The 24169-nt window shown below is 56.0% G+C and overlaps 1 protein-coding gene across 3 annotated transcripts; it reads right to left on the bottom strand.

Moving 5' to 3' along the window:
• EPS8L3 (EPS8 like 3) lies at positions 1-12429 on the bottom strand. Of its 3 annotated transcripts, none has more exons than XM_046023494.1 (19): positions 12292-12429; positions 10119-10177; positions 9916-9980; positions 8425-8583; positions 7980-8129; positions 7819-7874; positions 7286-7428; positions 7084-7199; positions 6746-6866; positions 6594-6655; positions 6260-6334; positions 5753-5901; positions 2990-3071; positions 2698-2732; positions 2086-2281; positions 1744-1872; positions 1181-1254; positions 553-685; positions 1-312 (listed from the first exon to the last, which is right to left on the bottom strand). In XM_046023494.1, the coding sequence occupies exons 2-19, from the start codon at positions 10147-10149 to the stop codon at positions 301-303; spliced, it is 1788 nt and encodes a 595-aa protein (XP_045879450.1). In that variant the 5' UTR covers positions 10150-10177; positions 12292-12429; the 3' UTR covers positions 1-300. The 3 variants fall into 3 exon arrangements, with proteins under 3 accessions (XP_045879450.1, XP_045879458.1, XP_045879467.1); XM_046023502.1 differs by having other exon boundaries at positions 7286-7425; positions 12292-12428; XM_046023511.1 differs by having other exon boundaries at positions 10119-10182; positions 12292-12420.
• Between the last annotated feature and the right edge of the window lie 11740 nt (positions 12430-24169).

Here is a 24169-nt window from a genome sequence, read left to right as displayed (position 1 = left end):
CCAAGCTCGAAGCTGCTTTTATTGGGGAGGAGGGAGACTAAAGGGAGTCCTCCCAGATCTAGCGCAAGTGCTCCAAGCTTAGGAAAGAAATACAATAAATAGGTGATAAGCAGGGAGGGCTCTCAACGCAGAAAAAGGGGCTCCACTGGTCTCAACCCCTGGGCTTGTTCATCCTCTTTGCTGTGCGAGCTGGGGTGTGGGGTTCGCTGCAAACTGGGGACTCGAGAGTGGATTTTTCAAGGTTCCAAAAAGTATCAGATCTGCCATCCTGCTTGGTCTCAGAAGTGTCTGGGTTGGCGCCTAATGACTCATCTGAGGAAGGAAAAGGATTGAGGTGAGGCAGGTGCCCGGTGAGGGCTCCCCGGGTCTTGCGGCAACCATCAGCCTAGAGCATGAAGTCAAGCCTCTGGGGCTGTATCCTGTGCCCAGGACCTGTCGCACTCCATTCTGGCCCAGGGCTAGGCCTGCGGGCCTGTCCACCTGGCATTCTCCCTCCTACCCGGGGAGCATCCCGCATTCCCTGTGCGGGTCAGGGCCCCCGGGCGTCCTCACCCCCAGCATCCTTCTGACAGCTTCTAACCGTGCCAGGACCCGTGGGGCCTCCTGTGGACACAGCATCTGCAGCTCCCCGGGTCTCAGGTGAAGCAGCTGACTCCCTGTGAGGAACCTGAGGCTCTTCACAGTTCTGGGAACGAGAATGGGGAGCAGTCAGCGGCAGAGCAAAGGACCTGAGCCTGCGTATTTGGGGCTTGGTCTGTTTTGGAGCATTGGATGAGAGGCTGTTTGGGCTTGGAGGCTGGGGTTGCAGGAGAATTCAGGGAATAGGGTATCCGGAGGTGAAGAAGAAAGATACGCATGTCAGTTTAAACCTATCTCAGGACTCCAGGGTTTGAATCGAGAAATGCCCTGGAAGAGAATTTTGTGGTGGGAAGGGGTGGCTGGCAGCTGAAGTTCTTCCCGAGTTCCCGGGATCCTGCTCTCTTCCCCAAGGCAGAGGCTTCTCATTTAGTGCTCTAGGCCAGGCATGGACACTCCCATTCTTCTGCTCTAACTCAGCAGGTGGGGGGCACTGCGGGTCTCTTCTGTACCCCATATGTTCTGCGTCTCTGGATTTCCTTGGCTATTATTTGAGCCCTTTGAAGAGGTTCTCCCGACACACCCTCTGTGGCTAGGCACTTACATGGTGGAGAAGTTCTCAGCCTGCAGCCAGGCTCTGACCTCCTCAGGCGTTGAGCTAAGTCGAAGCATTGGAGCCTAGAATCAGGGGAGCTGGGGGTCAGAGGTCATCTCATCTCTCTCTCTCTCTTTTTTTTTTTTATTTATTTATTTGACAGAGATAGTGAGAGAGTGAACACAAGCAGGGGGAGCAGGAGAGGGAGAAGCAGGCTTCCTGCTGATCAGGGAGCCCCATGGGGGCTCTATCCCAGGGATGCTGAGACCATGACCTGAGCTGAAGGCAGACGCTTAATGACTGTGCCACCCAGGTGCCCTCATCTCATTTCTACCCACAGCCCCCATCATTCGAGCCCCTGCTCTGGGTTCCTGTCAAATCACTCCATGGTTTGCTTCTCTGGTGGGGGCGAGGCTTATTCTCTGCTCTGGCCCCATGATAAACTTGGCATGTAGTAAGCCTGTGATAGTACCAATGAACTTGAACCAGGACTATCTCCTCCATTTGTCAGTGAATCCTTCCTGCTCCCACCCCCGACTTATAGTTTCTGGATAGTCTAGGCTGGGTGGTACCCGAGAAGGTGACTGGCTCTGGCTCCTGGAGGTCCCCGACTGCAGGGGCTCTAGGATGTTGCTGGGAATGTAGCCGGTCTGTCCCTTCTCATTCTTCACCAGCCACCATCGCTTGCTCTGGTCCAGGACCTGCCGAGAGGCACTACCTCAGTCGCCTGAGCCTCTGTCCACACCCCGCCCCTCCCCCCAACAAGGCTTTCTTCCTTCCTGCCCTCCCCAACCCTTCTTCTTCCTATCTAGGCCACCCACCCCAGCAGCCCCATACCTAGACCACCAATGCCAGGCTGCCTATGAATCCCACCAACCACCACCTCCTTTCCTAGGCTCAAGCCGATGCCTCACCTCCAACACCTCTCCCTGGGCCACAGTCAGTTCCTGTGGGTTCCTGGCTTCAAACTCGTATAGGACTTGCATTTTCAGGGCTGGCCTGACAGGTCCGGGGGTGGAGGGTACGTGGTTGGGGTCCCCAGGCTGAAGGCCACGGTATGTCTCCTCTTGAGCGAAGTGGGAGGTGCTCCCTAACTCAGGGCTTTCCCCCCTCCCCCCGATCACATACAGAGTCAGGATGGCTGGAGAATGGAACCATTAGAGACTGAGTCACTGTTCCAGCCCCAGCTATCTCCTGCCTAGAGTCTAGTGGTTGACTTCTTAGCTGCTGCAGGGTTTAATGGCAGGTCAGTGTAAGACGGGGCTTGGGGGTGGGGTCTCCCACAGTTTGGAGGGGTCTTCAATGCCACTGATTTCTGAAGACTCTGCTAGCACTGGACCTTTCTATGTCAGAGTTGGAGTCTGGGAAGGTAAAACACTGCTTTTCCCCTAAGTTGGGCAGGGGGGCAAGTGACCAGCTATAAGTGAGCCCAGAGGGTCTCTGAGTTGTAGAATCCATGGATCCACAGGGTCAGTCCCACCCTCCCTCCCCAGAATCATACTGTCCCTACTAAGCCCAGGGCGTACCGGAGGGAGGTAGAGTTCTGGTATCCTGAGGGTTCCTGTAGGGAAAAAAACAGAGCGAGCAGGAGGAGGGAGTCAGCCAGCATGGTGGTCGGGAGCTGGGGTATCAGACCACAGCCCTGTTCCCACACCCCTGCCTCATATCCCCTCCCCTGCCTGGCCATTATGTAGGTCCAGGTCCCTCTGGGAACCTACCTTTCACATCGTTGTCATGTGGCTGTGGTTTGGACTGAGAGGGCAGAAAGGAGCGAGAGACCAGGGCTTTGAGCAGGGCCCTTTGCGAAGCTCCCCTTACCTGGCTGGAGGGTTCTGGAAGCTGCCAACCATCATAGAATGTGGGTTGGTAAGGCGGGGGCTCAACTCCTGTCCAGTCGGCCCTGAGGAGAGAACAGAGCTGAGTCCACTCTATGCCAGGCTGATGGATGTGGACAGGGAGGAGATGGCAGGGCCCAGCCTCAGGATCTTCTAGGGAAGGGGGTACATGGCCTGTGAGCCAGACACCCATACAGGGGCACACAGTGAAGCACACACACTTCCCACTGCGTGGGTCTCTGCAGCCCAGCCTCACCCCTTCCCATCAAGTGCAGATATATCCACTTGGTAAGAACAGGCTGGGTCCTTCAGCGCAAGGACAGGGGCTTTGGATCTAAGGGGTGGAACCCACAGAGTGTCGCAGCTGGAAGATCCCCCCACCCCCGGGTCTCGGGCAGGGCTTCTCAGACCTGTTTTTCATATCTTGGCAGCAGCTCTGTCTCCTTTGGCTAACTCGTGGGGTGGAACTCCACCTCGAATTACAGGACCTCCTATGCTTGAGTCTGAGGTGGCCACTGCTCCTTGCTTCCCCGCCTTCCCTCCCCCTCCTGGCCCGCTGCACCGCCACTGCAGGAAGAGGAATCTCTTCCAAGGGCCTGTCCCTGGGGAAACCCCGCTCACCTTGAGGAAACTCCCTCCCTCCCTCCCTCCCTCACCAGGCCTGAGGGGAGTATTCCTTCTGGAACACCCCGGGGGTTACTGCTCCTCTCCCACTGTATCTCATAAGCTTCCCATATCTGTGTTTCTCACTCTCCGGAGCCCCTCTAGTGTCCCGAGTGCAGTGGGTAGTACATTGGAGGCAGCTAGTATCTACTAGTATCTACCCAATGGGCATGAATACACCCATTTGCATTCTTTTTCATTGGTTTCCTTCCTTTACCCTAAAAACACGCTCAAATCTTCCCTTGACCCTGCTAATACTCCTTTCAGGCCGTCATTCCAGCACCTTCTCTTTTCTGAGGATGTGTCTATACATTCTGCCTACATTTTCTTACCTCTGGGTCTTTCCTTATTTTTTGCAACCTGATTTTTAGCTCTGCTATTACTCTATCAAAACTCATTCTTGGGGCACCTGGAGGCTTCGTTGGTTAAGTGTCTACCTTCGGCCCAGGTCATGATCCCAGGGTCCTGGGATCGAATCCCACAGAGTTCCACATCGGGCTCCCTGCTCAGCAGGGAGTCTGCTTCTCCCTCTCTCTCTGCCCTTTCCTCCTGCGTGCTCTCTCTCTCTCTATTTCTCATGCTTTCTCTCAAATAAATAAAATCTTTAAAAAAAAAATTGTTCTTCAAAAGTCCCAATAATCTCCCAGTTGCCAAATACAATGGCCTTGTAGGGTCTATATGCTTCTAGATCACCACAGCATTTAGTGCCGTTTGTAACTTCTGGTCAGTTTGCCTGTAAGCAAGTCACCTAAATATAATTTGCCAAAACTCAACTCGTTTGAGGGTTTTTACATCTTTTGGGTTAGTCTCTTTTCTGTATTGTCTTTCCAATCATTCGTTCATTCATTTTTGGTTATTTGAAGAAACTGGGAAATATTTTAGGACACGTCTGACTTCATTTTATATTTGAAATAATAAACAGGGACAGAAAAGAGAACAGAAATTACCAGGGACTGGGGAGAGGGAGGAATGGGTACAGAGTTTCTGTTTGGCATGATGAAAAAAGTTCTGGAAACAGAGAGCGGGGACAGTTACACAACACAGGGAACATAACCTAATGCTATTGGATTACATACTTCAAATGGTAAATCTCATCTCATGTATGTTCTCCCACAATGAAATCAATAAACTACACTGAGTTTTAATTCATATCTTTAGACAGATGGGGTGAAAATTCTTCTAACGAGGCGGCACAGGGAAGGGCTACCCATCAGACAGAAGACTCACTAGCACAACTGGCTGGTTTCCTGGTCGACTCCTCTCTTTCTTTCTAAAACCCTCTTCTCTCCTGCCTTTCATGCCTCTCCTTTTTTGTTTCTCCTTTTAACTCTCTGGAATTTCTCTTGGCCTCCTTGACCCTCCCCCACCCTTTGCCCTTCCTTCGTCTCCCAGGGCTGGGGTGAGCCTCCATGGTTTAAGTGAGTCCCTGGGGCTCCCTCTGGAGCCCTTGCCCCAAGGGGCTCCAGATGTCACTTCTGTGCTCACTGTTCTCAAACCCACAGTCCAGCCAGGACCTCTCTCCTGCATTCGGGGGCCCCTCAGTATCTGGGGAATGTTTCATTGAAGCCCCAGCTTGGCGCACCCCCCGCTGGTTCCACCTCCTGCCTGCTCCCCGAGGCCCTGGTCAGCGAGGCCTGACTGCGCTGTGGCCCATCTCACGGCCACACCGCGTAGTGTAGCTTTTTCTCTCTCCCCACCCTGGCCCACTGGTTGCTAAGTCTTAGTTGATGTGACATGGGCAGCTCTTCCATCAGCAAGCCTCCAAGTCCAGCTGGATTGAGACAAAGTTTTCACTTTGTCCTTGACCAAAATGAGAAAATATTTTAATAGCAAGCAGGCTGCCAACTCTGCTTTCTTGGGAAGAGTTGTTCTTCCTTCCTTCAATGGTGGGGGTGATGGTGAGAGGCCACCTTCTCGTTTTTGCTTTTTTTTAACTGTTTGTACTTAGTCTAATAAAAAGTTGGGAACTCCATGTAGTCATCCCAAATTTGTTTTGTGTTATTTCTGGAGTGTGACAACGTAGAGCCTGCCATCTCCAATGTCCTGCCCAATGCCCCCACGCCCAGGCCTTGTCCTCACTCACCGGCTGGTGGTCCAGGCCACACCCAGCCTCTTCCAGAAGTCAGTCTCAGCTGGGCTGAGGCAGGACTGCAGCAGGTCGATGGCTTTGGGGGTGAGGAGCGGGGAGATCACTTGGGCTGCTAGGCCAGGCTCAGGGCAATGGGCCAGGATCTAGGGAAGGGATGGAAGGTGTCAGGAAGCTGAGGCTCTCCCAGGGCCAGACAGGAGGGGGAAGGGGCCCGCAATTCCGGGCTTCCCACTCTTGTAATGCCATACTGCCTCAGGCCTCCAGCTCCATTCCTGTCTCCCTTGGTCCCTGGTGTCCTCGCACCAACCCAAGCCCATCTTGCCTGTTGAGGGGTTCTGTACACATCAGGGGTGGTGTCTTGGAATCAATGAGGAGGCCGTATTGTGGGGAGCAAGGTGCAGGCCCCACAACCTCCCTCTGCCCCCTGACTTCTGCCCCGGCCTCTGCTCTGTCTTAACCTCAGCCTGGCCTTCTTCATCACCCTATGGTCCCCAAACTCACAGAGTCTAGAAGTTGGAAAAGGATGTGCACGAATTCAGGGGCGTTCCCCTCCTGCAGCCAGGTGGCCAGCTTCCCCTGGGGACACAGCACATTATGGGCTACTACCCTTCATCCTTCCCCACCTTCCCCAGGAGCCCAGGACCCTGTAACTGTTCAGGGGCTTGGGGGTGGGGGGGGTTGCTTGGCACTCTCCAAATGTCCCAAGAGGAGGAGGGGAAGTTCCCAGGGGAGAAGCTAGAGAGGAAAAGGACTTGGGGTGTCTCCAAGACCAGAGAGGAGGTGGTTGCTGGGGTGGGATGAGGGGAAGGCTGTGGACTTGCAAAGAGTCACATACTAGGAGGTTGAAGCTGTACTTGATCTTCTGGAAGCAATCCGTGTACTGGGCCTGTGTCATCACTACGGTGGAGGGCAAAGGTGGTGGGCTGTAGATCATCCCAAGACCACGCCCCCACCTCCCTCCCCTCCCCTGCAGCCCGCAGCACTCACCCCACTGATTCTTGCGCTTTTTCTTCCCCAGTCTCTTCTTCTTATGATTGTTCTTTCCCTGGGCCTCCTTCAGCTTTCCCGTAAACAGCTCGATGTCCCTAAGGACATGGCTTAGTATCTCCTGGACCCCAAACAACCATGCCCTTGAGTGGCCAGTTGGACCCACCCTACGACTCCCACAACCTTGCCCCTGACCCTCTCCCACCTCCAACCAGAGTCTCAGCCCCAGCCAAGGGTCTGATCAAGCCTCCCTGTTCCTCCTCAGTCCCAGGCCTGCTGTGGCCATCCCGGCCCCGGGCCCAGAGAGCCTCAGCCAGCTCAAGACCACCTCCAGTTACCTCATCCCTCTCCAGATTCTCAGGGGATGGGGGCCGCAGTGGAGGAGGCAGAGTGAAGGTGCCTGGTTCTCGGACACTGGAATTGCGTGTCAGGGGCCTTGGGGATGGTGGCGTGCCTGCAATGGAAGGGGACCATGGCCCAGAACATTTTTGATCTTTGATCTAAACCTTCTTTCCACCTGCCCTCATGCCCCACACTTACTGCACCCTGCGGTCATCCAGTAGGGCTGTTCTGGAGGGGACCCCTGCTCCGGTGGGGGTGCCTGCTCCTTGGGGAATGACCTTTCCAGAGGAGGCCCCCTCCATCTGTCTTGGCTGGGGCGATGGGCTCCAGATGGGGGTCTGCTGAGCACAGGATGGGAACACAGCTTAGACGGGGTTCTTGGGACAGAGGCTCTGCCCCGGGATCAAGTGCAGCACCACCCTCTCCAGGACAGTCACCTGCTCTGCTCCCTGGTCTCCATCTGGACTCACCCTGTCTCATCTGCCTGCCCTGTGGGCCCTCTCGGTCCCATGTCAGTCTCCGGGCACATCTCCAGGGTTCCTTGGGCCCAGTCCCAGCTCCTCCCCTGTGCCCATCTGCACCCTAGCCCCAGACTGGTCCCTCCCCAGTTCCAAGCCCAGGTCAGTGGAGCCACAGGCTCCCAGGATTTCCCAGAATTAGGGCCAGGGCCTGACCTGCCCAGGCCCAGGCTCTGAGGTCCTGCAGCTGGGCAGGGGGCACAAACCGCCTACCTTTGCTGTTGCTCCTCCTCCAGGGCCCTCTGCAGGCTGGTCCTTAGTTGCTCTGCCTGGACGAAGTGGCAATCAGGCAGGCTGTATGTGTGTCGGTGGTGGGAGGTTTTCAGGGGGGCCCTGTACCCACTTCCTCCCCAACCCCGCCCCTGGTCCCTCACCCCCACTTCCTGGCACTGGAAGAGCAGAGTGCTGGTGGCTGGCAGGCCCGACTCCTGCACCGTGATGGACAGGATGGAGTTGTAGGAGCCAGTGTTGAGCGCCGTGTCCATGGCCTGGATGCTGTCCAGGCGGTAAGAGTCCAGCTCCTCCTGGGCCAGACAGAGAGTTCGGCCGTGACGTCACTGAGCACTGGGGTGGCTACTGGGAACTCCTAACCTGGGCTGCCCCAGCTCTCCCTGTGGCCCGAGGCAGGGTGTCATCTTCCCTGACCCTGATGCTTCTGTCCCCCAAGCCTCCCTAGGCCTGGGTGTGTACTGTATATGGGGACAGGTAGCTGCTGCTTGGGACACAGAAGGGGTGGAGTCCGTGCCCTGTGCTGGCTTCTCTAAAACCCATGTGTGCTGTGACCCACTGCAGAGTCCGGTGGGGTGGGGGGGCGCTGACCTTTGTCTCAATGTCCAGCAGCTGGAGCCAGCCGTCTCTGACCTGCAGGAGCAAGTCTTGGCTCCACACCCGGCCCTGGGCATCCATCTCCTGCAGCTTCCTCAGGGCATCCCTGGGGTCCTGGACTTTATGCGTCCCCAGCTTACATGTCATCAGGTGCTGAGGGGAAAGGAGGTTTGGAGAGGGTCGTGCAGGTGGTGGTGGGCAAGGGTGGGGGCAAGGCAGCAGAGGAGGTGTTCCTGGCCTCCTTGTTGGGGAGGTCCCAGGCCATCCCCATAGAGAAGCCTTCAAGGGCCAATGGGAGACCAGGAGCAGCTGGTCTAGGATAGGGCCCCGGAGTCAGGGTCAGATGAGCTGCGCCAGAGCATTCAGGACTCTGGAGGAAGGATGTCATGGCCCTTACCAGTCCAGGCCAGCAGAGGGGGCTGTTTTGTGGTAGATGTGGGCTCTAATAACCCAACAAAAAAAGTCTGAACTCTGGGCGGGATATAGGACCCTCAGATTCTGTCTCTGGCTTTCTTTGCTCCCTTTGGGAATCCACCATTCCAGCCTGGTCCTTCCCCTCACTGCCCGAGCATTCCTGCCTCCCTGCCTTGGCTCATGCTCTTCCCCATGCCCAGAATGCTTTTCCCACTTCTGCTAGTCTAGCCCTTTCCTGTCTCCCAGGAAGATCAAGGGCTCCCTCTCTGAGTCTTGCTTGATGAGGGCCATGGTCATCTTGGTCTCACTCAGAGCCTTGCCCTGTGCTAATCCCATCATCCTGGCAGGTGTTCCTGTTACTCTCCTTCCTCGAGGAGACCCCTCCCTTCTCCCATCCAAATGCCACCTTCAAAAGCCGTAGTCCTACCCCTTGCCCTCTCCTCCAGGGCCTTGCTGGGAGGCCGCCATTGCCTCCTGCTCCTGACGCCCCGCCTTGCTCTCTGCCCAGCCCTCAGTGCCTCTCTAGGAATTCATGCTGCCTACATGTTCTGGGATGCCTACATGACCTCACGCCCATCTGGGAAACAGCTCCTCTTGCGCCCACCTGCCAGGTCTCATGGAGCCAGTTCCCAGTGAGGCCCTGAGGGGTGAGGCTGAGGGGTGGGGAACCCTGCCCTGCTGCCCTGCAAGCCTCCAGACCACTGCCCCTGTGTCCCTCCCTGCTTCTTCCTCCTGAGAGCCTAAATCTGCTGTCTGCCCCCGATGTGTCAGCCTGATGAAGTGTCTGCTCTTCCCCCCAACAGCCTTCCAGCCTGCGCTTGCCCTGTGGCGTCCGCAGCCCTTCAGGCCACCAGATCTCACAGTGCCCGTGCCGTCTGCCTGCACAAGAGGGGCTGGAGCCTTCCTTTCAGCCCTCAAGTAGCACATGCCTGCTCTGGGGGCTCTAGCCCAGACCTCTTCCCGCTGAGACAGGGCTCTGCCGGAGTCCTTGCAGGGACCACTGTCCCACAGGCCATCCTCCCACCACCGTGCCAGGTCCTGGGCAAAGAACACTGACCCAGGGTTACTCACCTCCACCCTGTGCTGCAGACAGGTGGGCTCAGAGGAGATGGCCTGCAGGTAGTCCTTCCGCTGCACTGCAGGGGAGCGAAGCAAGGGGATGGAGGGCAAGGAACCCACGGGGGAGGGTCAGTGACTGGTGGGGGAGGTGGGGAGACCCCTGAGGGTGGGGGTTCAAGGAGGGAAGGAGAGAGCGGACCAGAGGGGGTGCTTACGGTAAATGGCTCTGCTGCTGGGCCGGGACATGCTGGCACAGTGAGAGGACTCCCAGAATCTACACTGAACCAGAGAGACAGCCATCAGGGCTGGGGAGGAAAACACGAGGGCAGAACCCGGCAGGAGATGTGCTCTTGCAGCTCGCCCCTCGCTCAGGCCTGGGGCCTCCGGGACCAGACCCAAAACTTCTGGCTCCAGGGGCCTTTCTGGAACCATCTGCAGCCTTGAGTTCCTCCAAGGAGCCCCATTTCAGCTGGTCTGGGGAGGCTCAAGGCAGGCTCCTGACCTCCCATTTTTTGGTCACTAAGGCTCATTCCCTTGGGCTTGAGAAGGCTGTGTGGACAGGCACCTGGGAACATATCCTGTCTTGGGCCTGAATGTGAAAGATGCCAAGTCCATGGGCCGCACCTAGCTTCCAGAGGAAAGGCCTCAGGTACAGCAGCCTTCCTTGCCAAAACAAGCCTCTTGTCCAAGCCTGTTTCGGTTCTGCAAATCCGGAAGAGGTCGATGTTGTCCCTTAAGCTGCTGTCGCACTTAGAATGGGTGTGTTGTTTGTGTATCTGTTTGCATGCTTTAATCATGGGGCTCTGTAGGATTTGTCAATGATCTGCACCTCCCTGAAAGTCTTAGATAATCAAGACTCTTGTCTCCTCACCTTTCCATACTCTGAACCCTCTGCCCAGAGCCCCTCCCTACCCAGCCCTTGATATCCAGCTCAAGGATCACCTCCTCCGTGAAGCCCCCCCTTGACCACATCTCCCCTGCCCAGAGTGCCCTCCCGATGCCATGGCCAACCTTGTATGTTTCTCACAAAGATAGTCACTCCGGTTAGCGTGTGAACCTGAGGCTGCACCCCTTACAAACACAGTATTTCACTTTCACTCTCATCGCTTGGACTTCTTTGGCTCTACCTGCCGAGCTCTGGTCTGTGGACTTCACCCTCATCAACTCACTTAGTCCTCAAAACCACCTCACCCGGAGGGTGCTGTTATTGTTCCAGTTACCCGATGGGGACTCAGGCTCAAAGAGGGTAACAGGCTTGAGGTCACCAGCGAGTATTTCCTGGAGAATGAGCCTAGCCCAGTCTGGCTTGCACGCCCCAGGGTTTAACTGTGTAGATATGTCTCTGCCACAGGGCTGTGACCTGCAGAGGACAGACTTGTCTTGCCATGGCTGTCTCCCCAGTGCCTTCCCAACACCGGGCGGGCGGGGGGGGGGGGGTTGTCTAGAATACACACAGGTTGAAAAGCAGTGGAGGTAAGTACAGTGCGTGTGCGTGTGTGTGTGGGGGGTAATGAACTGAGCATGTGGTTCAAGGGTAAGTGTCACTGGGATGACGTGTGTGTGCATCATGAATAGGGTGTCAAGTCTGTGGGCGCCACGCATCTCCATGGTGTGCCTGGGTTGTTCAGAAACCCTGAAATATCCCGGGCAAAGTATAAGAGAGCAGCCCACACCTGTTTATTAGGACTGTTATGAAAATAACAGAGGTTCTGATAAGATGACTCAGGGATGGGGAAATCAGTTGCTAGGAAACGACTGAGGGACTGTGGAGGAGGCGGCTGGCTCTGTTTTCCTTGTTTGGGAGCACCCAGTCCCCTTGGAGGGGACAGGGCTGCCGGAAGCCTGCTCTTCCCCACTCTACCCCCCAGGGTGTAACACTTCCTGCTTCTAGGTCCGGAAGAGAAAGAAGAGAAAATGAGAGATAAGGAGCTCTGCCTTGGTCAGCCCTACTCCCCTCCCCCCATGCCAGTATGTGAGTCCCTATGCGCAGGTCTCCCGGAACTGTCTGAAGCTCAGGATGGCAGATGACAGGAGAGTGGGGGCAGATGGCTTTGGCCTGCTTTCTCCTTGGGGGAGGAGGGCTGTGGCCACCTAGTTGCCCCATGTATTCCCTGAACTTAGGGGCTTGGCGCAGGGAAGGTGTGTCTGCATCACAGACCCTGGGAGAAGAAGCCCAGAGATGCTTCTGGAATCCTGGCTTCCCCTGCCCTGCTTCCGAGCCAGCTAACCAGCCCAAGTCCCAAGCCTTTCTTGGGCTTGCTCTTCCTGGCAGCATTCGAGAATGGGCTGGAGACCTCAGCGGGGAAGATGCGGACTTGTTCCCACCACCCAGGATGGCCTGCGGCTGAGTGGCAACCGCCCCCCATCCTCCTGAAGGCCAGGCCTTACCTGTGTCCTGGTGAAGTTTGTCTCCCCCACAGGGGCTGCCGTTTGAGCCGGTGGTGGGAACGCAGCGGCTTCTCTGCCAGCAGCCGCAGACAGAGGCCCTGTGACCGGCTGGCCCTGGCTGAGCCAGCAGGCCTTATGGTGATGAGGCCATGAGGCAGCCACACCTGTGCTCTTTGGACTCCGGTGGGTGTGGCGGCTTCGTAGGCCAGCACCCCCTCCGCGCGGAAGCCCGGACCTATGGCAGTGCCAAGCTTAGCCAGGGTCCCCCCAGGCCCAGCCTCCTCCTCTGCTCTCCTCCAGTGTTTGGGTGTGGCCTTCTCTTCCCTCCACCTTTTGGGTTCCTCTCCTGAGGGCCCCAGTCTCCGCCTCAGGCACTAGGGCTGGGGCTAGAAGGAGAGGGCCCCTTGGCCAGAGAGGCCCGGCTTCTGTGGTCAGGGGACAGGTGGCTAGAGGTGGCCCCCTGGGGTTTGGGGCACCTGTGCCCGTGGGGGTGTGGGTGCCACACGCATGAATGCATGATTGAGCATGCTCAGTGGTGCCCACAAGTGGGACAGGGATCTTGGAAGAGCTGATGGGGACCGGGGGTGGGGGTCACCATGGGGTATTACAAGGAAGGCTGAGACTTCTCCGGCAGTGTGTCCTCATTCTGTCCTTTATTCTGTCTCCTCCCACCATCAAGGAGCACCCCCTCACCGTCCTTGCTCTTCCACTCACTTCTCATGCCCTGCCCAGCCAACACTGCCCTGGATGGTCTGGAGTCCAGGGTTTGGATCCTGGCCAGGGCCTTCCCCACCTGCAAGAGTCCATCAGGCAGCCAGCTTTAGCGGCCAAGGGCTCAGGTGCCTCCTGGGCCAGCCCCTAGCCATGGCCTCATGGGAACTGGCACTCCAGGCCTCCCTGGGGCTCAGCCTGTTGGTCCTCCAGCTTCCTCCTGGATAGGACAGCCTGTCACCTTGCCTCCTCCAGTCCCAGCCCCAGCTTCATCAAGGCCATAGCCACATTCCACCCCTGGCGCAGGCCCCAGTGTCCAGCTAATCCATGCTTCTGCCCCCCTCAGGATGAGCCTGCCCTTCGCATACTCCTCTGCTGATGTTGTACAAGGACAGGAGGCTCTCGCACAGAGGACCATGGGCAGGGGAAGGGGAAAGGGCCACCGCAGAGATACACGTGAATCTTAGGACAGAGAGACAAGGAGCACCACCTGGCACCCTGGGCTCTTGCTCTCCACCGTGCCCTGGGGGTGGGGTTGGGCCCTCGGGAACAGTGTGGGCTTCCCCAGACAGGAGCCCTTTGCGGCCTGTGTGGGGCTGGCCTCAGGCCTTGGTGTCATCTGAGGACATCTGCCCGAGGGGAGCCCCTCCAGGGAAGAGGGGACTTAGGAGGGACAGAGAGGCCAGGCCATCTGGCCCTGGGGATGTGGGGGCCATTACTGGTGCTTTTGCACAAAGAAAGCTCCAGGTACCAAAGTATTTCTTTAGCGAAGTCATCCTGCCTGGGACTCAAAGGACATCTCCTTGGACTATGAGGCTAGGAGGGTTTGGATCTCATCCACTCATTCACTCACTCCCCAGCTCTATATGGGGGCTTCCCATCGGCCGGGCCCCTAGCTAGATGCTAGGAGACACCTCCCAGCCCCGTTGAGGCACCAATACCCAGCCAAGCATCCAAGCAAGGATGTCCCTGGTCTGCTGCCTCCCCGGAAGGTCCTGCCACTCGTTGGTTCTCAGGGCCTAGAGAGAGGCTGCCAGTGAGTGGGGGTTAGGGATAGACTCAGGCACACAGGCTTTAGGCTGAAGAGGCCAAGGAGTACCCCCTCCAGGCGACCCCAGCCTGGGCCTCTCAGAAACTCCAGAGTGGGCCCTGCTCAGCGCCAGGGAATTCTGGAGGCCAGAGAGGTCTGCTTGCATGAAGGGCCATCGGGGAGAGAGGACAGACTCCGGGATTTGGGGACAGAGGCCTGCTTGTGGCTGAAAGTCACAGAAAGCCTGAGGCTCGTGGAAGCAGAAGCCAGGAAGTGTCCAGCCAGAGCTCTTGCTCGCGTACTCCATGGGTGATGTCAGATCGGGAGCTGGAGCCTGAATCATGGCCATGACCAGGGGCTGATGCTTAGGTCCTGGGGCTTCGAAACAGACCCGATCTCTGCCACTGCTGCCTCCAGGCTCAGCACACGGGGGCAAGTGGCTTCTAGAAGCCAGGCAGAGGAGTCCACGAGAGACATCGCACCTGCCGTTTGGAGCTTTCATTCCGGAGGTAGAAGAAATGAGCAGATACAACGCAATCAAAGCACTGATAAGTGACAGGAAGGAAGCGTGGCGGGGGGCGGGGGGGGGGGGTGATTGAAGGCGTGGGTATGGGAGGATACTTTGGATGCCTGTAATCAGAGAAAACATCTCTGAGGAGGGGAACTTCGAGCTGAGATAACGGGTTTGAGAGGAGACTGTGCTGTGAAGTACCCATGGAAGGAGGGCAATGACACAAAGATGTGGCAGCTGGAAGGCCACTGGGAGACTGGAGCTGAATGGATGCCAGGAGAGGCGTGCCACCGTGAGCTGCATTGGGGCAGGCCGGGGTGGGCAGTAGTCAGGGTGCCCCAGGCTCTGCAGGCTGGGATTCTGGCTTTTATTTCAAGGGCCGTTGGAAGACGCTGGGGGGTTTTGAGTGGAAGAGTGGTGTGGTCTGATTTGTGTTTTAGGAGAACAGGCTGCAGTGGGGGTGTGGGCCCAGGGAGACCAACGGGCAGCTCTGCAGCCATGGGGAGGAGGCAGAGGCCGGTGAGTATGTGGGTGAACCGTCTGGGGAGCACTGGGGTGGTGGAGAAGGGCCCTCTGGAGGAGGGACTCGGAGTGTGGACAACCAGGCAGGTTATGGTGACCCTCGGTGAGGTGGGGAGGACCAGACAAGAAGGAGCAACCACGAAGGAGGGAAGAGGTTCAGTTCTGTTCCTGTTGGCTATGGTGTGAAAGGCGTCTGCAGGTTCGGAGTGGAAGCATCGAGAAGGCAGGAGGAACTTGGAGTCAGAAGCTGAGTGTGGTGGGATGACCCTGAGGCAGCCATTCAAGACCGTAGGGCAAGACTGTTCAGCCGTGTGGGGGGGAAGTTCATGGCGGTGAGGACTGAGACGGAAAGAGGACAAGAGCAGGGCAGGGGGGTGATGGGTCCCTGGCAGTTGCACAGAAATCCCAAAGAAGCCCGAGGGGGAGGAGGCCACTTGGGGAGAAGATGTGAATGGAGGGCAGTGGCCTCAGGCTGAGCGCTGGCATGCCACCTTAGGGGCCACCTTACGGTTTTGAAGGTGAAGAAGAACCCACGAAGGAGACCCAGGAGCAGCCCACAAGCCCTGAGGGGAGCGAGGAAGGGAGAGCATTTGGAGAAGGAAGGAGCCGACACTTGGGTGAGGTGGGACTGAGAGGTGGGGAAAAGCGCTGAGAGAGAGGAATCCGTGTCCTCGTGCACATGGAGGCCACGGGTGGGCCTGAGGACGGCAGTTCCCCGGAGCCATAGGTGACCAGGGCTGGCTGGAGAGGGTTCGTGTAGGTGGCTCAAAGACGCTCTGCTGGGAATGGGACGGTGGGCTCAGAGAATGACATGTGGAAGCTTGTCCACACATGTTTAAGAAGGCAGACACCGTGCCATACTTGCTGCTGGGAGAAGCTACTGTTGCCAGAGCAGAGACGCCAAAGGACCGGAGACTTTAGGAAGCTGTGGGAGAATGGGGTCGAGTGTAGATGGAGGGGCTGGTGTCACTGGGGGAACAGGGGTTCACAGCCTGGGGAGACTCTGCTGTGCTCCCCACTCCCCATTCAGATAGGGGAAGGCAAGGGGGCTGGAGCAGAGGGAGGCTGGGGGAGGGGGTGACTTGAGGGCATGTAGTCCATCCTCTGGGGTCAGTGTGTGTCACGGCCTTGAAATTTCCGGACAGAAGTCTAGACCCCAGGTGCCCCTGGAAACTGCCCACTCCAGGGACTAGGAGACCAGGGTTGGAATCTCAGACCCAGCCTCCTTTGCCGTGGTCGCCCTCAGTCCCTCCGTCTCCCACAGTCCCAAACCCAAAGCCCATGCTCAAGTCTTATTTCTCCTACCTTTTCCTAAATGTCCCTGACAGCAGGATGTCATTCTAGGGGTTTCTCAGGGCCCCTCTCCCGGCTTTCACTCGCTTGGTTCCATCTCTCTCCAGCCTTAAATCCTCTGGGTCACTCCCACACATGGCTCTTCCTCCCTCCCTTGTATTCTGCGGCCTCCCCCTCCTCCAGGGGGGAGGTGTGGAGGTGGTCCCAGAGGCCCAGATTCACCCAGCACACCCTTGACCAGACAACACTGAAGGAGAGGCCCTCAGTGATGTCTGGAAAAGCCCTTCCTGGAGGGCCGGACTTTGCACTGTGATTCAGAGCAGGCCTTCAGGAAAGTGGGCCTGTAAGGGCAGCCTCAGAGGGGGCAGCCTCTGGGAGGGGCATGCCCTCTGTGATCTCGGTGGAGCCGCCTGGCCAGGCCCAGCTCAGGCTTCCCCTCCTGGGTGTGCAGAGGAGGGGGCCTCAAGCAGCAGTCCCTCCAGCATATTCTCCTGCTCCTGCCTCCACTTCCACACGAAGCTTTCAGAACGACCAAAATGCAGCCATTCAAAACAGCCTGTAAAAGACCCTTCAGGAGTATGGGGGAAAGTTCATGATGCAGCATAAACTGGAAAAGGCAGGCTACAAAGTGACAGAGGCTTGCTTCCTGAGATCCTCCAACTAACAAACAAATAAATTGAAATCCTATAAATGGAAACAGAAGAAATGGTCAGAATCTCAACAAAACCTAGAATCACATACCTCTAAATAGAAAACATTAATTACAGTCATACAAATCGACATATAGAAAATCTTGGCTGGCTCAGTAGGTCGAGTGTGCCACTCTTGATCTCAGGGTTGCGAGTCTGAGTCCCAAGTTGGGTATAGAGATTACTTAAAAATACAGTCTTGGGGCATCTGAGTGGCTCAGTGGGTTAAGCCACTGCCTTCGGCTCGGGTCATGATCTCAGGGTCCTGGAATCCAGCCCCGCATTGGGCTCTCTGTTCAGTGGGGAGCCTGCTCCCCCACCCCCACCTACTTGTGATCTTTCTCTGTCAAATAAATAAACTCTTAATATATATATATTAAAAAATACATGTATACATAGTCTTTAAAAAAGGAAAAAATGTTCATGATGTAGTTCTAGGTGAAAAGGGTTACTTACAAAATGGTAACACTCAATTTTGTAAAAAAAAAAAATTGTAATTGTGAAATCTTGAGCAAGACAAAAAATTGTCACCGCGTGAACCTAAACATTTCTGCTGCGCTGGAGCTCATCCAGGGGGTCAGAGAATGCTGACAACAACCCGGGAAGGGAACCGGGTCCTGTTATCTGCATCTCCGATTTACATATGGAGACACTGAGGCACCAAGAGCCACAGAGGTTTAATAATTCGCCCCAGGTTACACAGCACTAAAGGGTGGGCCTGGGATTTGAACCTAGGAGGCTGGGTTTGAGAGGACACCACAAGAACCGAGTCAGTCATCTCTGGCTGTGTGAGCCGTTCCTGGGGGCTTTACTCTCTTTTTTTGTGCTTCTCTGTATTTTCCAGCTTCTTCCCTAAGAGCAGTAATCCAAGCCTCTCTGCTCCCGCTCCGCCCCACACAAAATAAATGGGAATTTAAAAAGTAACAAAACAAGACAAACATATCCAGGAAGTCACCCCTCCTGAGGCCCTGGGACTCTGTCTTGCACTGGGGTGGCTGCGGAAGGGGGAGATCAGTGGCCTGAAGCCAGGGAAAGACTCAGATCTCCCCTTTGTCCCACGTGGCCCTCAGGGGTCCCAGAGACCTGGGCAGTGCCCCACCAAGACTGGGGCCAGGCCTCGCCCTGTTCGGCCTTGAGAGACACTGGACTGGCTGTGCAGGCTTCTTTGAGCTTGGGGAGCTGTGTGTGTGTGTTTTAGAAAGAGAGAGAGAGAGAGAGAGAGAGAGAGAGAAGTGTCTGCACGGGTGGGAACACAGAACCAGCCAAGGAGTCCAAAAGCCTCTCCTTGATTTCTTGGCCCTCACATGCCCACCGCACATTCCCACCCCACACTGTTCGGCCTCCACACAAAGCAAGGTTCTTCCTGGGAGCATCCAGCTGCCTTTGGGACCCTCTTGGTGACTAGATGCTTATTACCCCGCCAGCTCTCCGTGTGGGGCTCTCCACGCTGCGGAGCGAGGTGCCAAGGGCCTTGGAATCCTAGTGCTGGCTCTTAGCCGTGTGGCCTTGGAATCCAAGTTCTCTGAACTTCAGGTTCGTCATTTGTCAAAAGGGCTGACGCTGGCTGTGAGGGTTACACAAGACAGCATGGGTCACATGTCTGGAGCAGGGGAGGGGCGCCACGAATATTCTCCCCAAAGCTGGCCTCCGGGGAAGTCCTTCCTGCTACTCCCAGCACGCCGGCACAATCCCTCAGAGGTTGAGACTGGATCTCTCCCAGGGTCTCTCCTCCAGGCAGCTTTCCCCAGGATCCTTAGCCACCCCAGGATAGCAGGGAGCCCCGGCAGGCCACCATGTTGGTCGCTCTAGGGCAGTTTCTCAGGTGCTGGCTCCGTGAGAATCCCTGGGAAGCTTGGTTGAAAATGGAAAGTCCTGGACTCCACTGTGGAGAGTCCACGAAGGAGTCTCAGAATGCAAGTTTATATAGTCTCGCCAGAGGTTCTGATGGGAACCATCCTCCTCCTCCTTCTTCCTCCAGCACCAGCTGGCACTGCCCTGCCTAAGAAGTGACAAGTACTTGGCTGCTGCCCGACCAGCTTGGACCCGAGAGACTGTCCCTTTGGCTGGCTCTCACTCTCCCCACACAGCCCCCGAGCGTGCCCTGTGGGATGTGCGTGGGCCCCAGACAGGCACCATCCTTCCAGAGAAGCTCATCCTGCCATGCTTGATTCTGAAACTGGACAGTAGCTGGGGCCAGGAACCCTGGTCCAGAATGTTGGTCCATCTAAAGGTCTGGACGGACATCCTCACAGGGCTCCCAGAATGAGCCTGGTGAGCTTGCTCTGTGGCTCCCCAGCCCACCCCAGTAGGCTGGAGGGTCATAGCCCCATGAATACAGCGCAGAATTCAGGCCTCCAAAGAACCCCCCACCCCCACCCCAAGGCCTGCCTGGGATTCCAGAACAAGCCTTTGGTGAGAGAGATAGCCAATGCGAGTCTGCCCCTTGGTCTGTGACTGGGATCCAGAGGCCCGCAGAGAAAACACCAGGCCCATCTAGCCCTGAGGTGGACATGTTCAAGGAAGGGTGTTGATAGCTGTGAGGCCCCAGGGGCGCCAAGCCCCAGAGGGACAGTGGTCCCTGTTACTCAGAGCAGGCACCCACTGTGCCTGGCCCCTCAGGGCCTCTCAGAATGTCACCCCCTGGGCTGGAGGTGGTCTCAGACCCACCATCCCTTAACTCCAGACTCCCTGAGAGAGCCACGGAGTCCTGTCCCCACTGGCCAGCTCTGACCATCACAACGTTCTCCCCTGGGCCAGTGTCAGGCCTGCATCCCCAGAACATCTACTCTGTGTGCCCCACCTTTAAGGCAAGTCGTCAGATATTTAGAGATCATATCATACCCTCTGAGAGTCGCCCATGTCCTCATGAATGCCTGAGCCCCTGGGTTCAAGTTAAACTCTTGGAACCTCAGTTTCCTCATCTGTGAAATGGAGACAACTATGGCTGCTGCTCCCTGAATGTTTGTTCCCCGCCAGGGTGCACTGAGCGTGTCACAGGGCGGCGGGCACATCCTTTATTCAGCAAACTTTCCTGACCCTGGGCCGGCCTCCTCAGCACGGGCTCCAGGCCTGCTGGGAGGAGGTGCTGGCTCCCTCTGCTGGACAGAAGGTGAATTGCAGACAGAGAAGGCTAGGGCCAGCGAGAAGGACCGACGTCCTTCCTGGTGGGAGGGAGTTCGCAGGTGGCCTGGCCCAGCCGGGTGTTTTACAGATGAAGAAACCAAGGCCAGCAGAAAGAGTCAGTTATCATATGTTTTTGCTTATTTGTGGAGCATAAGGAATAACACGGAGGATATTGGGAGATGGAGAGGAGAGGGGAGTTGGGGGAAAGCAGAGGGGGAGACGAACCATGAGAGACTGTGGACTCTGAGGAACAAACTGAAGGTTTTGGAGGGGAGCAGGGTGGGAAGTTGGGTGAGCCTGGTGGTGGGTATCATGGAGGACACGTATTGCATGGAGCACTGGGTTGGTGCATAAACAATGAATTTTGGAACACTGAAAATAAAATAAAATAAAATTACATTAAAAAAAAGAAAAGAAACCAAGGCCAGGGCGGCCACCTCATTGGATGAAGTTTGATTGCATGGCTCCTGGACTGGAGAGCTTGCTCCAAAGAGGAGAGCTGGGCCATTCTGCCCTAATGGGTTCCCTGATGCCTCAAGCCCCCTTTTGATCCCATTCTGGCTTAGTCCTCTGGGCTGCCCAGTGGAGAGGTGGGAATCAGCATGGTGGGGAGGGCATGGCTTGTCTTCCGGCTCTGGGCAGAGGCTAAGGCCCCTGCCTGGTCCTTTCCCCTGCAAGCTGCAGTTACAGGGAAGGTCCTAAAGGGCGAGGCAGGGGATGAGGGGGGTGGGCTGGGGTATCCCTGCAGGAAACACCATCCCTGGGAAGGACAGAGGCCCAGACAGCTGGGTCTCCAAGCCTGTGCCTCTCAGGGACACAAGTGGGACTTTCAGGGACGTCTGTGTCCTGCCTGGATTTGCTCATCCAGCTGGTGTCAAGAGTGTCAGGTGGAGGCCCAGAGGAGCTTCCGGCCCAGAACACTAGCACACCTGGATGATTCTGGAAACTTGTAGCTTCTCTAAGTTTGCTGTTCATGACAGTGGCTCTTATTTACTGAATACCTCTTGGTAAGGAGCTGTGTGATGGGCTTTATGGGTATTGTTTTGTTTCCTTTCAATGATACAACAAAGAGGGTATTATGAGGGCCATTTCATGAGTGGGGAAACTGAGGCTGGAGATGTAAAGAAATGCTTACATACCTGGAGCAGCGGGGCCATGAGCCCATTTACTGTACGTGAATGCCTCTGACTAATGGCTCTGCCTCTAGTTCATTCTCACCTCCCTATCTTCCCAGAGATTGGTTATACAAGCCCTAAAATGAGCAGGGTGTTCCTTGTCAACCTCCCTTCCCTCCCTTACCCACCATCCTAGGTGAGTGTGTCCAGTACCACAGTTTTAGCAACCATCAGAGAGCTGACGAGGCCTTCACTGAGGGGTCGAGCCCCAGGCCCTTTGCACCTCAAACCCATCTCTTAGTCAACCTCGGCCAATGAGCCTCAGACATTTTGGGCTCCACACTGAGCCTGCTCCTTCCACAGTCCCAATATATTCCCCACCTTGTGTCCCCATCCCTGTGGTGGTCTCACCATCCACTCCCAAAAGGCAGCCACTGAGTCCTGGGTCTTTCTTCCTTAATGCTCCAGAATCTGCTCATGGTTTTCCTTCCCTGTGGTTACTGCCTTAACTCAGACATTGATCCCCCCCTTATTCCAACACAGCCTCCCTAACCTCTCATGTGGGGTTTCCTACCCAGGGATTCTCCTTCTGCTCCTTCCCCACCGCTGCCCAATGGATCTTTTTAAAATTCGGATCTACATACGTCACTTTTCTGCTTGTAAATCCTTAGTTTGCTCCCATTGCATTAAGGAAAAAAGCAAACTCTAGATTAGTCCATGGCACCCAAGATCTGCCTTCAGCCTCCTCTCTACCTTACACCCTCCCCACCCCAAAACCGGCCACAAAGAGGTACCCAGAACCCCGACCTCGCCGCACCTTCTGCCTCCCTAACTTTCTTGCCTGGAAGCTTCCCCGGACTCCCCTTCCCCCTCAGCTGATTCTGAGGGTTCTGACCCGAGAGAGCACACCTCTTCTTCCATCTCTTGTCAGAAACCTTAATGCAGGATATCGGTGAAGATCTTGATTTTTTTCTTCCACTAGACGTTGAGGACAGGGGTTTGCGTCTTTTCTGGGTAAAGCCCACCCGAACCAATAAGGTCTAATGGTGAGACCCACAGGACAGTGGGGCTGGAGTGGTCTTTGTCTTCTAGAACAATTCCATGCAGGGTGGCCAGGCAGCCCCTGGCCCTCGTCCCATCCCCCCTCTGCACCTCAGACCACCTCACCAGTTGAGGGGCCGTTCCTGTGCTGGCCAGCAGGGGGCAGGACGGACCCACGACATTCCTTTCGTCCAGGTCTGGGGTGGGGTGGCTGCTCTGGCAGGAGGAGTGAAGAGGCCAGCTGCGCACAGCTGGGGCAGGAGGGGCAGACCAGCCTCTTTCCTTAAAAGGCCAGTTTACAGTCACTGGAAAGGCCAGGTCGGGTGACTTGACAGACAGTCCCGGGATGGGCACTCACTCTTCTGGGGCATACACCTGCATCCCAGCCTAGTTCTCCAACTGTGCCTCTTAGCCTTTGGTGTGCTCAGCCACTCTTTCCAGGGGGACAGAGCCCCAGTGTCAAGAGGTACCTCAATAGGGCCCCTCAGGGTACCCCTGCTCCTTGGGAATCAACCCAAATCCAGGAATTTGACTGGGGAGAAAGAAGTCCCATTCCTCTGCTCACTCCTGTCCCTCAAGAGGAGGAGGGAAGGTTGTCCTTATGAGGGGAAGCCGTTCATGTGGGCATTTGGCAAAGATTTATCCAGGGCCCTCTGTGCTAGGGACAGGGACACAAGGATGGGAGAGCAGCATCCAGCTATGAATCCCGGACCGGGACCCCCAAGTGCACAGGGCGAAGGACTCCAGTGACTCAGCCTGCAAAGGCAGGAAAGGCTATGAACAAAGTGCCCAAAAGCTCTGAAGAAGGGAGACGGCTTCTGCTCAGCAGAGGGGCTGCAGAGGTTTTGACAAAGGAGGGGATGCCAGAGCTAGGCTTTGAGAAATGAATAAGAATTGGCCAGATGGAGAAGAAGGGGCATCCTGGACATGGGGACCAGCATGAGCAAAGGTTCACGCTGAAGGCGTCTGCCTTCAGCTCACGTCATGATCTCAGGGTCCTGGGATTGAGCCCTGCTTGGGTTCGCTCCTCAGTGGGAAGTCTGCTTCTCCCTCTCCCACTTCCCCTGCTTGTGTTCCCTCTCTCACCCTCTCTCTGTCTGTCAAATAAATAAAGAAAATCTTTAAATTAAAAAAAACCACAACTATATGCTTTTTAGCGACCCCTTGTTGTATGGCAAACATAGTGCAATCATATTTATTTACATTATTTCTAATTCTCACATCAATCGTCAAGGTACCATGATGCCCACTTTACAGATGAAAAAACTGAGGGTCAGGGAAGCAAAGTAACAGCTCTGGTAAGAAACTCAGAAGCTGATATCCCACCTGAGGGCCATGGGACCCCACATGGACTGGAGTTGAGGTGGGGGGTGTGTAGGTGGGAGGGATCACACAAAGACCAGAAAAGTCCTCCTCTCTCATAGGCCCTCACCTTTGGCCCGTCTGTGTGCGATGGAGTTCTGAGAGGGCAGACATCCTTTTCAAGATGAAAGAGAAGGCTGCTCCTGTGGGGCTCCCCTTCTCTGCAGAGGACCCCCCAAGTCTTCCCTTCTGGGCCTTGGTGCAGCCATCCCCACCCCCTCCCCTGGGCCCTCCTCGGTACTCATCCAGTCCTTATAAACTGGAACTCTAATGCTGTCCTTGCCAGGGGCCTCTTTTAAAGACCAATAAAAAATCATAAAAATTCTGGTAAATAATATATCAGAGAACGGCATGTACAAATTAAAAGCATTCTACCCCCTCTTGCCCCTTGCTCCAGCCTATTCTGCAGGGAACCACCCAAGAATTTCTCGTTTATCCCTAAGACGAGGCTTTCTATAGACAAGCATAAATAGCACAAGTC

Source organism: Meles meles, chromosome 1, assembly GCF_922984935.1.
Source record: "Meles meles chromosome 1, mMelMel3.1 paternal haplotype, whole genome shotgun sequence".
NCBI classification, from domain to species: domain Eukaryota; kingdom Metazoa; phylum Chordata; class Mammalia; order Carnivora; family Mustelidae; genus Meles; species Meles meles.
The sequence above is the reverse complement of the archived record's forward strand: the minus strand, read 5'-3'. Positions and strand labels throughout refer to the sequence as shown.

Coding starts and splice junctions, on each gene's coding strand:
- EPS8L3 (XM_046023494.1), bottom strand. CDS start 10,149: ATGTCCCGGCCCAGCAGCAGAGCCATTTACC. Junction 8,130..8,424: donor TGCTGGACATTGAGACAAAG/GTCAGCGCCCCC, acceptor TGTCTGGCCCAG/GAGGAGCTGGACTCTTACCG. Junction 6,867..7,083: donor AGAATCTGGAGAGGGATGAG/GTAACTGGAGGT, acceptor TTTGGGGTCCAG/GAGATACTAAGCCATGTCCT.